The sequence below is a fragment of the Mercenaria mercenaria genome, chromosome 19 (assembly GCF_021730395.1).
Source record: "Mercenaria mercenaria strain notata chromosome 19, MADL_Memer_1, whole genome shotgun sequence".
Lineage (NCBI taxonomy): Eukaryota > Metazoa > Mollusca > Bivalvia > Venerida > Veneridae > Mercenaria > Mercenaria mercenaria.
In genome coordinates, this window is record NC_069379.1 from 34370403 (window position 1) to 34384197 (window position 13795).

General features: G+C 35.9%; 1 protein-coding gene across 1 annotated transcript in view; it reads right to left on the bottom strand.

Moving 5' to 3' along the window:
* LOC128551170 (uncharacterized) overlaps positions 1–4117 on the bottom strand; it is a 35559-nt gene extending 31442 nt beyond the window's left edge. The window contains exon 1 of the mRNA XM_053531686.1: positions 4011–4117. Within this exon, the coding sequence (XP_053387661.1) occupies positions 4011–4098 (88 nt within the window). The 5' untranslated portion in view covers positions 4099–4117. The remainder of the gene's footprint in view (positions 1–4010) is intronic.
* Between the last annotated feature and the right edge of the window lie 9678 nt (positions 4118–13795).

Below are 13795 nucleotides of genomic sequence, written 5' to 3' on the forward strand. Positions count from 1 at the left end.
GCATCAAAATATGCAATATTGAGGTAGGTTTTGTAAACAATGACACATTTAAGGTATTGGACCCCTAATAGTAATGTTTAAAAAATGGCATTTGCTTGGTATATTCTTAAAGTTGACCATGTTTCGCACTGTGTTGCAAATTTTAAACAACTTTTACCATGCCGTTTTTTTGTAAATTTTGTATAATTTATGGTATTTCCTCAAGCTCAAGTAGAGACAAATTTCAATGTGATGGCCACTATCTAAAACGTTTGCAGAGAATTCATTACAGCATTAATTTTGATAAAAGAAACATCAAACTATTGTTAAACAATTATGAAACACAAAATAAAACTTTCAATATCATTTTTTCTAGGGTGCCTCAAGTAAACAGTTTTAATGAGACAGAATTGTAACGCCAACATTGAAAAATTAAGGTCGAACCCTGTGGGTCTGTTTTGAATTTTGCTCACTTCATTCAAAAATAACCTTGGGGCAGAAGTAAAACCTACCTGCATTTCTTTCACAAAATGTAATCTAAAGAATGAAGGCAAAATAGAGAACTTTTACCGCATGTAACTCAGTATTTTTAAAGATGTCTAACTCTACCCCTCCTAATTCAGAGGTAAATTCACTTTGAACAGCAAGAAATCGCTTATAAAATGAAAATTTTCCACTTTTGTACAATACATCCATAATTAGTCTTGAAAGAAGTAAAAACTTACTAGAAAAAATACGAAAATATGAAAAGAAAATTTGGTCTCAGTGGGGCTTGAACCTACGTCCTCTGAAAATTGCAGTCAAAGTAAGTTTATGATAGGAATTGAATACTCTTCAAAAAGGAGGAATTCTATTACAGGTCCAATACCTTAAGAGTGTTTTCTAAAAACGAAGACTGGTATTCGACACAAAATTGAATAAAGATCACATGTGTGAAATACCGGCTTATTAATATAAGAATCAACCCTGTCATCACGAAAAGTCTACTGGCTCGAACTGTCAAAAATGTATGAAATCAATGAATGGAATGCAATTTTTTCTAAATCTTGTGCCTTCTTGTCTTGAAATCTAACACTTCCAATAATGAAACACGTGTAAAACAGCCAGGAATATTACATGTACTTGAATAAACTGTTGTTTTGTAGAACAAGAGCTGTCGGAGGACAGCAACGCTCGACTATTCAACAGCCTTGTCAATTGAATGAATACAAAAGTTGAAAAAGGGGCATAATTTTGTAAAATGCAAAGTAGAGGTATTGAACCTCTGTACTGCATGTCATATCACGACAGTGAACAAGTGTGTGAAGTTTCAATCCTTTCCAATTTGTGGATACTGAGATACCAGCTTACATACAAAAACTTAACCAAAAACTCCTAAGTCAAAGGGACATAGTTTTGTAAAAATGCCAAGTAGAGTTATGGGACCTTCACAGTGCATGTTAGATCATGACAGTGAACAAGTGTGTGAAGTTTCAATCCATTCCAATTAGTGGATACTGAGATATCAGATTACATACAAAAATTTAACCAAAAACTACTAAGTCGAAAAAGGGGCATAATTTTGAAAAAAATAAGAGTAGAGTTATGGGACTTGCTTAGTGCATGTCAGATCATGACAGTGAACAAGTATGTGAAGTTTTAATCCATTCCCATTAGTAAGTACTGAGATACTAGCTTACATACAAAACCTTAACCAAAAATTTCTAAGTCGAAAAAGGGGCATAATTTTGTAAAAAAGCAAAATAGAGTTATGGAACCTGTGCAATGTAAGTCAGTTTGTCACAGTGAATAAGTGTGTGAAGTTTCAATCCATTCCCACAAGTGGTTACTGAGATACCAGCTTACATACAAAACCTTAACCAAAATCGGGACGCGGACGCGGACGCCGACGCGGATGCGGACGCCGACGCATGGGCGAGTCCAATAGCTCTACTATTCTATGAATAGTCGAGCTAAAAATTGATTGGCAAAAATAATCGGGAATGGGGTTTCGCCCCGTGAATGGAGTTGCTCGTATACATTGTATAATCAAATAATCTTTTTCACATCCCAGTTGTTTTTCCAATGTCCCTGTTTCCTTCTTATATTTTATTTATTTATTTAGTTTTTTTTTGGCAAAAAACACCTTAGTTTGTACCTGGTGTCCTTAAGGTCTGATAGCAGATTACGGTCACCTGACCATGGAATGTTTGCAAAAACTGTACAATCAATGCAGACGCTAAGTATTTGCAGTATATATTGAGGTTAAAACAAATGTTATATTTACCTCAATGAATTTGACTTCAAATGTTTTTTATCGACATTAAAGCAAGAAATATGGTGTTTGGTTTAGTGCCGTTTTCAACTGAGTTTAAGTTAAGTTTGTGTGGGAGGTTAACCTAGCCAGAGATTCGGTATCCGTAGTAACCTGTTTTCCGTATGTGCCAACTTCTCTACATGAATCATAGCTGGAGGACAAATGATTCCAGAGTCAATGTTTTTTTATCGTAACAGGGACCATAAGCCCCACACGAGGATCGAACGCATAACCCTGCAATAAGTCGATCTGTTCTTTCCCTGATTATTGCAGATTTGTTACGTGCGACTTATGTAGCAACATTTCAGCAGGAAACATCTAAGTTCTAGCGACAACAATACTTCGACAGAAGTATCCAGAAATACAAAGAAACTTCACTAGCAGTATTCCTTAACCATGGAATTATATGTTTTCCTCAAGACTGTATTTACATTATAATTACACTAACGTTTCTCATGTCCACTGTACCATGGTACGTACAATGATAAAATGCATGTGATGGAATCCAAAACATGACCCCATTTTTCTTGAAATAATTCAGACAATCATTTCCCTTGAAACGATACAATTTAAGTACATACGTTAGGCTTAGGAAATGGAGATTATATAATTGCACCTTTATTAATCTTACAAGGTGTTCTGTATTTTCAGAATTGCTTCTATTTTGACATTTTCATACTAGCAAAACTGTATTATCTGCACTTCTTTAAAATACTTACTGGTATTTCATTTTATTATCGGCTTGTTAAAAGTTTATTTTTTGACCATAAGTAAGTTGTTGGCAAAATCATGCGAAGCAGGCTTTGAGGGATAAATCAAACACATAGGAATAAATCATTAATGCTTTTGTTGTGCAAAAAAGTATGATCTTGTGTCTAAAACAGTTTTCATTTTCCACTCAATTGTGTAATTGCAAGCGAAGTAAACTAATAGATATCTCTGCCTATAAATACTAGCCCAAGGCAAGAGTTGTCATTCTTTGTGGATCAAAACTTTAAATTAAATATTAAAACGTTTGTTATTGATATTAACAAATCTATCATAAATTTCACATTTGTGAATTCATTTTTTTTTTATATTTCAAGGACTTCGAAATCAGTTTCAAGACATTATTTAATGTATTCTATCATTGGAAAATTTAGCTTCTATCTCTACAATTGTAAGCGCAAACTTGTTGTGCAGTCAAATACGTGACAGAAAAGTTTGACATGATGTATACGAGCAACCCCTTTCCCGGTGATTTTTTGTCAATTTTGCCCCCGTATAGTAAGCAGGACTTGAAACAAATAAATGTCATAATCGCTACATTATTACAGTAAGTTTACAATTAAAGTATCAGATGTCCTCAGTTTTTCTATATGAGGTCTGAAACTGCCATGTTTGTTGATTTTCATATTTTTTTCACGCTTCGTGTCGACAGAATTTTTCTGATAATGATGCCGAATAATAAATTATAACAAACCACATATTTAACATATATGATGTATCATCATATTTGCGTCAAATAGCATTTTGCTTTTTTTTTCTCGAGAAAATTTTATATTGTCTCATATTGAGCAAAATCGTAACTTCACATACCTCAATTTCGTGTTTGTTTTACGCACAGCACCAGCACCGGACGTCGCGCAACCCATTTTAAGAGCAATCCTAGTGGGAGTTGGATTGCGCGTTTACCACCCGTGATTTTTACAGTTAAAACGAAATAGATTAAAATGAGAAGTTACAATAAACTAACCTGAATTGCCTTTTTGTCTAAGAACCCATTTCATAAAGGATCTGCCATGAAATGTGTTATCATTGTCAATGATTCCGTCTGTTATCATTTTCCTCACAAGTGCATAAGGATCTAGGTAAATGAATAAATAAAACTGTATAATACTGTTCAATTGAATCAGTTGGCAAATTAGAAACGCCTTTGAATACACAAAGCTAACAAGAAACAATACTAATGTATAAATCTGAAACCAATTACAATGCAAAAATATAGTATAAGTTATCAAAAATAAAATGACTTAATATTGTTTGTCCATTTATTTCAAAAATTAACTACATTTACAACATCCAGTATAAATAGCCACGCTTCCAGACCGCAGCCTTCAAAAACAAAACCCCACACAGTGTTATAATTACGTGTATGAGGAATTCTGCAGGCGGGCATAACTTTTATTTACAATGTGCCAAAAGGACATGGTGGAGACTGAAAGTGAGCGCTGAAGTGTGTTCTCTTTTACATACGGCGTTGCCGCATTGTGTTCCTTTGTTTTATCTTTGACTATTTACTTTCTTCATATATATTTGTGTACATGCCAATCAAATTACACTTCAATACATACACTGATGTCGAACTTCTACTTTGGGAGGCTACATTCTCTGAATCTGGCTATTTCTTTTTGATATTTGTCCTTATTTTATAAGTACAATTTAGCAATGAAATAATGGCCTGTGACACACCGCATATTTGGTGTTCGGCCCTTTTACAGATGAACGCTATGCTTTCGTGTTTGATTGTGTCTGACGACACTGGTCGAGTACTCTATGATAGGTGGTTCTTCAATCCCCAGGACTGAGAGCTTCTGATCTGTTTCGTCGGGCCCTTAAGGGAGTTTCCCTTGTTGCTCTGTCTTCTGTAAAGGTACTGAATACATGCGTGTAATGTTCCTAAGGATTGTATTTATATAAATATACAAGAGCATATTTATGTTTATCATTACATGCCTTCTGTTGCCTTAGTGTATGTTAGGGTTTTACCTGGTGGGTAAAGTTTTACTTTTATTTACACTGTCTTGTGACTTTGGAACGAACATGGTGGGGTAAAATAGAAAAAAAGTGGAAACTTCACAGGTCGCCCAACACGACAAAAACGAAAATGTTGCAGGCTCGATTTGATTGAGCCTGTACATGGACGGTAGTGGAAATGCAAGCTACCATCCACGCCCTATAGTCCCGGGTTGAGCAGAACTCAACATTTACACATGTTAAAAGTACAAAAAGCAACTTAAAGACATCCGCAGATGTATTCAAACGGCGGTGAACATGGAACCTTCAATGATACACGTGTTGAGGCGTGTAATTCCATGAAGAGCGGCGTTTGGTCCCCAGATAAAGAAAAGGGTTTGCCCCAAACGTAAAAAACAATGGGCAGAACTAAACAAACTGGAATTCAGAAAGGGGATCTGAGGTTATGGAGCCTGCGTATCACAGGAACTATCAAAAGACAAAATTAAAAAGCAGGCCCCAAGGGGTGATTATACAATACCCAAGGCTATGAAAGCGGGAGTATTGGAACCACCCAGGCCGAAATGGTTATGTTGAGAAACTAAAGAGTACCAATAACACGACATAAATGTCGTGCTGAACGATCTGAGAAGATCGAAATATAACAGCCCTGATTGAATGTACGGGGAGGCTTTTTACGGCCGCCACACGACACAATCAACGCTGCTGTAAGAATTAGGTTAGGTGCAGCATAAACCGGTTTAAGCTCCCCAATGGTGTTTTTACGCTGACCGTTCCAAGGCGGTACCCCACTGTGTTCCCTTCTTTGTTTGTTTTGTCTTTTTGTGTTAACTTTGTGTGTGTTTACTTTTAGTGTGTTGATCGTGTGCGCGTCCATGTTCTGGACGTTTACGTTTGGGAAGCTGCGGTCCTACAATGTGGCTTTTTCTGTTGGATATTCATCATTGCTTTTATAAATGGTGTTTGTAAATGAAAACCAGTGGTGCAGTATAAACAGTCAATGTTACGAAAAGAATTAAAAAAAATAATAATAATAACATCTGGTCACCTTATGCCCAATTTTGCACAAAATGACTTTTTCACATTTTTAGCTTCACAATAAATAAATACATCAACTGTAAAGTTATTAGATATTATATTTTATTATAAAACTAATGACTGTAGTTAAATGGCTAAAATGGTTTAACTCCACATAAATATTTATTTTGTGCAAAAATCAAGTAAAAGCCTTTATTGGGGTTTTGCACCAAATGATTTAAATATCATATCATTATCATGCACTAAACTCATTTCTGCACCAAACATTTAATAAAACTGGCACAAAATATTAGTGCAAAAAAAGGGTTAAAAAGTAAAAAGTCACCCCGACTTCATCTTAGTGTTGTTATATTTTCTGGTCCTTCGGGATTATTGATTTCAACTCATTTAGATTTGAAGATTGAATACTGCTTAAGCCAGTGCTAGGGGGTGTTGGCAGTGTTGCATTTTCCATTACTACTCATGAACAGACTCAATCAAACCGCGTTTGCAATTTTCTCTGTTTGCCTTGTTCTTAGTGCTTCCGAGGGATCTACTGTTCAGTTTATATTAATAACCAACCCGAGCACTGACATTATTATGATATGACATCATCTATGACATCATCACTGTATATAAGACCTCCAGGAACTAGGTCATTGTGCTAAGACTTAAAAGCGGCGTATGGTCCTCAGTTTAAATAATGGGCTAGCCCTAAACGAGAAAACAATGAGCTTGTTTATTTTAGATTTCTTTTGAAATACAAGTTTTTACTGCTTTACAGTTTCAATAGAAACAATTTGTTAATCCTTATTTTACAGAATTATCCATCAATCAAGGGGACCCAAGATTCTATTGGATTGGCAAGCAATGCGTGGCCAATCCTCTAGCAACAATATTCAAGTCCAGCAGTATTAATCCTAAAGTCTGGTTGACTAAAGAAATTGACAATATTTTGGCAAGTGATGAAGGCTTAATTCCTACTAAAGACACATAGGTGTTTGATGATTGAATATTTACCCCAAGAAGTAGATGGGTTTTATTTCGGACTGAATGTTGGTAAAGTTGGAATAGATGTGATCTACATAATATATGTTTGGTTCATATTCAATGAATAACTGTGGAATGCCAGCACCAGATGTGTATGCTGCAACAATAATCCATTTCAATGTATTGTGTCTTTTTATTAAACATTTGTCAGCGTCCCCAGTGTTCTGAAGAAATATTCCTTTTGAAATGGCAAATATACATATAAGTTGCGACCCAACGAATGAATATAATGATGATAATTTTGAGGGATTTTTAGAAGTAAGAGTCATGCTTGATATTTATTTAACACGAGGAATTATATAATTCAGATATAAATAGTGTATCCAGTGAGGACATAGTGAGTGATTATACTTTAGGAAATCCTGCTGACAGCTGTTTATGAGTTGATGGAATGACTGCAAATCCATCTGATTGCCTCCCAGCTACGGACTCCTCAGTTGATCTGCATATTGGCCATCTGGCTAGTCACCCCTCTGTCAACTCCTCATTTAGCCCACTTAAGAACGAAATCATCAGTTAACCCACCTGAGAACCCCTCAGGTTACTACACAACCACCTGCAAACCCCTCAGTTAGCCCACTTACTACACAACCATCTGAGAACCCCTTATTTAGACATCTGAGAACCCCTCATTTAGCCCACCTAAGACCTCCTCAGTAAGTCCGCTTGAGAATCCCTTAGCCCACCTGATGACCCATCTGTTAGCTCACCTGTGAACCCCTCAGGTAGCCAAATTACTACACAACCACTTGGGAACTCCTGAGTTAGCCCACTTACTACACAATCCCCTGAGATTCCGTATCATTTAAAGGTAGATTTTGGAATGAAAACAACACTGCCCATATTTGTACTTATGTGCAAAACGTTGCGGTTCGGACAAGTTATGTGAACGCTTATTAGGCACAAGGAAAAAGCGTATTCTTAAAAAAAGTCCGGAGTCAGACGCTCTGTGCACGTGCCTGACGGACACATTTTTTCAATTCCATAGTATATATCTCATTCGGTATATCGCATGTTACCGTAGAGGGATCTAATCCCTATTAAATGTTAGAAAGTTTCCAACAGGCGTGTGTTTCCGGTAATATATTCTTTTAATTCAGTGGACCTTTTAATTGCTTGTATAACATGTTTTCGTCGAGTTAAAGACAGAAAAAGCTAGTTTGAAAATGATATGTAGTGATATATAAAGTTGATTTCACCAATTCACAAGTTATGTCAAAATTGGATGAGTTACTTATGTTCTGGTATAAAAGTCATTTTTTCAATATTCTGGATCCTCCGCCCAGATCTTTCCAGTGGGGTTACCTGAAATTTCGTTTGGGTGTGGGAGAGATGGGGATGAGGGATTCGGGGGCATGCCCCTTGGAAAAATATTGGTGCAATATGACGTATAATTGACATAGTTTAAGCACGAATGATTGACAACATATCATCGTCATCTTAATTTGTAAAATAAGCAGTTTGATCAAATTGATACCTTTTCGATTTGATTGTCGCTCAATTCCAACAGGAAGTCAAAATTTTGACAATTGAATGAATATTTTCTCAATTTTGTACTCGAAAATGCATACTGGCCGAGCTTTGAAAGACGGGGGTTGACTGCGAGCCCAGCCCTGGATCCTCCCTTGGTTTACGTGCTAGGAAAATGGTAAAATACGCGCTCTCAGATAAAGGGCAGTAATTTTAATATACAAACATATTATTATGATATTGTAGGATTGGGATTGTTTCCCTTGAAATGAAAAGACGTTATACTTTAGTCTAAAGAAACGAGTGGGATTCATGCACAATGCCAAACTTTGTTTGAACAAATTGATATGTAAATAAGAAATAATAGCCATAAAATATCCTGTATTTTTCTGTATTTTGTATACTTCTTAAGCCATCCTGACTGTCATTATATCAGTCCAGCTAAAGGACCACGATCCTACCGAGTACATGTGTAATACAAAACATTTTTGTCGCCTTACGTGACCCCTGACTCTTACGCAATAAAAAATGCATGGTTGATAAAACGATATAGTTGGTTGATAGAACAGCTGAATAGTAGGGTGGTAATATTATTAGGTTATTTAACATTGTTCTGTACTAGCCTAGAGGCTCGTCCAATATGGTTTTCTCAGCTGGGTACTCGTCCAAATATATCTCGTATTGTACAGTACAATGTTAAATAAACTTCTTATTCTATATCTATTTTATCTTACTATAATAATAGTTTAAATTAAAAATGTTTCACTGAATATTGTATTCCTGCCTTTTCTAGTTTTTCCCAGCTTGGTATGAGTGCAAATATATATTATACAGAATAATGTTAGACCTTAAATAACCTTTTTATTCTATATTTATTTCACTTCATACGTAATATACGTAATTCATTGAATGTTGTTTTTTCTGCATATCATCATTAAAAAAGCATATGGTGCAACCTCCCTACAACAGCCATTTGGCGATTTAGGTGGTAATAATACTTGGCTGAGATATTATGCCCACAAAAATTGTCAGCAAGTTTGGTGAAGATCGGATGAAAACTGTTCGACATAAAATAGCGGACAAGTCGAAATTCCACGTTTTTCGAGTAATTCAACGACTATAATCAAAGAGTGCCTGGTACAATTTGGCTGGTTTTGGAAATTGACCGGAATGTAATGCCCACAAACATTGTCAGCAAGTTTGGTGAAGATCCGATGAAAACTGAATTAAAGAGCAGACATGTTTTGGATGCTGACCGCCCGTCCGCTGCCATTCATGGTCTTCTCCATTTTGTTTCTTAATCGTTAAATAAAAATTGCTGAGGTAGCTATTCAGACAGTCAGGGCTGATACCAATTTCTAGGTTTCGTCCGGAACGGCTTCTTTTAGAGGCTTTTCAAATATTCCAAAATCTGATGATCCATTTTACTGTATTTTTAAGTTTTTGATTATTAACGAACGTTTTAATATCTAAATCAGATAGCATTGCTATCCCTTGAATCGTTTTTGTGTGTTGTAAAAAAAAAAACAAAAAAAAAACAACAAAAACAACTAAAATTAAATCCAGATTTCAAGACGCATAATCAAACTCTGTACATAGAGCGCCTACTTCATCCGATTTGCATTTTCACGCATTTCGGGCTTTATCGTATATTTAACATGGGACTGTTGAACCGTCCAAATACAGAAAATACAGGATTTTTTGTACGCGCGTGCGTCCAAATACAGAAAATACAGGATTTTTGTACGCACGTGCATCCAAATACCGTAATATATTGTACGGTCACGTGTTGCAAATGAACGTTTGCGATTGAATAGATAAAATAGATATAGAATATTGTTCGGGGTTTATCAAAATAAAAATGTATGCAGTTAAGATTGACATAAAATAACAAACACAAGCGAAACAAGCTCAAAGACGTGTGTGAAAGGTTTCCCTGCCTAATTTGTGTTCGAAAGCCAGCCAGAAATTCTGATTCACGCGAGGAATCAACTTTACTGAGATGTACCCGCATATGCATACACTATGATCGGCAAACGGTCTTTTTCTTCAGTCAATACAGGCCAACCGATAAACATAAAAATATATAGTATCTGAGTTGCCGATGTGATATTACAAACACAAAACAAACTTAATAAATATTTATTTATTTATTTATTTGCTGGATTTAGCTGAAAGATAAAACTGAGGAAACAAAACATAGATATTCATAGTTATGATATATATTATGTACAAACTCTCATCATCCTAGACGCCCTAAATCATAAGACGCTATTACATAGTTGTCTATTCTATTAATATATCTTGCTGGACCACGCTCATTTGATTTGTTGAAAGAGCGGATTAAACTCGTCCCTGCTAAATTTCTAAAACTGACTGGTCCAGTTTTCAATAAGGTCAGTACCACTTATTATTCAAATGGGTGTTCACTGAAAAATTACTTACTGAATTGCGGCGAAGTGAAGACAAGGATAAAACTGCACGGATGCTGATCTTGGTCTGCACTTGTCGCAAAGGTAGAGTCATTTTCCTCTAGCAGGTTAAAGGTAAAGTCAAGTATGACGCCAAATATTTTGATTTTGACAGCCCCACTATAAATTTCACGTACAAATTGCATATGTAAGAATAGCCGCCGGTTTCTTTTTGCCACGCCGGTATTTGGCAAATTCAGCCCATATTTATACGCGCTTTACAAAAATGAAAATTGCCTTAAATTGTTACATTAACCCACCTATTTTAAAGTTAGTATGTTTTGATATGATATCATTACTAGTTTTTTGTTAATCAGTACGAGAAAATTACATTTGCCATGGCAAAAGCGGTTTAAAGGTAAACAAACCTACATAGAAGGGTACCGATTTTCTGTTTGCTCCTTTTTTATTTGTCAGCTACTTGTTGTCTTTTCCGTGATTAATAGTTTTAATATTCATATCTATATCACGGTTCGAGGTCTATTTAAAGTAAACCTATAACAAAATCTGAAAATTCCCATGATACCTAACAAATCGTTAAAATTGTACGCTATCATGATAATATAAGTATATGAGTGGATCTGACGATATGTACTATATATACAAGTTTTAAAGATATGATGTAAGGACACTAGTAATAGATGGATAGCTCTGTGACTCCTATTATATCACTTAAAGGGGTAATAAACGGGGTTGCCAAAGAAGCATCGAACGAGAAGAGCTTGTGAGTGTATAATTTTGAACAATTTCTAAAATTAGCCGCAATTGACTTTGTCACAAGATGTAACGATTACTATGTTGCTAGTTATTCCATATGTGTTATAACCTGTTTTAGAATACAACTTTCGAGAAAACCTTTCTCAGTCCAGAAATCGCCCTTTTTACCTTCGTTTTGGCACGCATGAATAACACGTTCGTCAAAGGGGCAACAATGAGCAGAGTGGTATTTCTTGATGAATAGTCTTTCTTTTTTAAGATCAACTTGGTACTTTCTACGTGTGGCCCAATAGTTGCGATAAACTATTAGGTCCATTTCGAACAACTGCTCACTACATTCATTTATGTCATCCAGCCTAACAACAATACCCCTGGCTGCGCCAATTTCAGATCGTGTCTCAAACTTCACAGTATGTCCGATCTGTAGATCGCTCCTAAGGAGTATTTCCTTTTCTCCAACGTAAAATGAACTTTTATGTTTGGATTTTGAGTTGTCCATGCTATCTGATTCCGGGTGATGAATATTTTGTCCGTTCTCTTCTTGCACTAGGGCATCAAAACAAAGATGGTCGGATCTGTTTGAAAGAGGGCTCCATTTTGTTTCGCCAGTTCTAGCTTTAGCGCGCGAAATGACAACGGTTGGAGGAAACGTTTTAAATGTCTGTAATCGACCAATTTCACATTTCTAATATTTTCGTTCACGTTAACTTCGAAAGATTCTTTTATTACCCCACGGGTGCCGAAAACATTGAAACCTTTCAAGCCGTAATGTACACACTTTATCATACCTGTTTCGGATTCATCACTTTCGACGTGTTTTCCAGTCACTATTGCATAGTGTGAGATACCAAAATATTTGAATGATATCATGGATCCTGGTGCGATCTGTGATAACTGTTTGACCTCGATTTTATCACAAACGTATGATGACCTCAATGCTTTAACCAATTTCCCTATTCCCCATTGCAAAGTCAGAGATAGCACTCGAAGACCAAGTAATAGAGGAATTCCAACAGGCGTAGGAGCAAGTAACGGTAAAAGAAAATGAACTATAATGTATGACATTCTAGATGAAACGCAAAATGCGCCAAAACTTGTCCAAAGAGCGGTTATTTCTCTTCGGAAACAAATATTGCAAAGTTGACGTCCTGAGTATTTAAAACGATAGTTTATAGTCATAAAAACGCAAAAGCAGCAAGACCCAGGAGGAGAACACCCGAGAGGATTAGTGCTAAGTCAAAGCCTGCAACAATCTCACCTGAAGCATTGTACATAAAGCGTTTAATGAATCGGAATAATTTGCTACCGATACTTTTCATTCTCTGGTTCGTAGGTTCTTCTGCTAGAGTTTCTTGAGATATATTTTCAATACTTTCTTTCAATATCTTGTAGATCAATTTCTTGAGTAACAGGTCTGAGATACTCAGAAACCTTTTCTTATAACTCGTGCCCATGCATTTGTCTTATTTCTTCGAAGACCTCTCCAATATCGACAGTATAAGCATCGACATCTTTGTCATCGTCAGAGTCTGAGTTTTCCCTGTCAGGGTCTGAGTTTGCAGTCAATACCAGTATTTTTACGCATAAAAATGACTCTTCCGTCGTGCTTAGTGTCTTCATCATGAATATCTTCTGCATCATATACGCTATCTGCCAATGATTCCGATGCGAGGTCTTTATTAATACTTACTATGTTGAGTAAGGCGGATATATTATTGTCGTTGCCTTCAGATAAGCTCGCCTCGTTCAGACTGAAGCACGTCGTACTGCTTGAACTTATATACATTTTACACTCTGCAAGAAAAAAAGACTTATAATTAATATCGACTGGTCTGTAAAGCATGATTATGGTTAAAGAAACGGAAAATGCCAATAGTACAAAATACACACGGGCGATATACTTACAAATATGAAGCAAGTATGTAAAAGAAGTAAGCTTCCAGAGAATATGTTTTCTGTTATTCGCACTTAGATTTAATGAAAGTTATTGCATTTTATATAACCATAATCTTATCAATGGGTCATAATTCACCAAAGGCTTTAACTGTTTATGATGTAC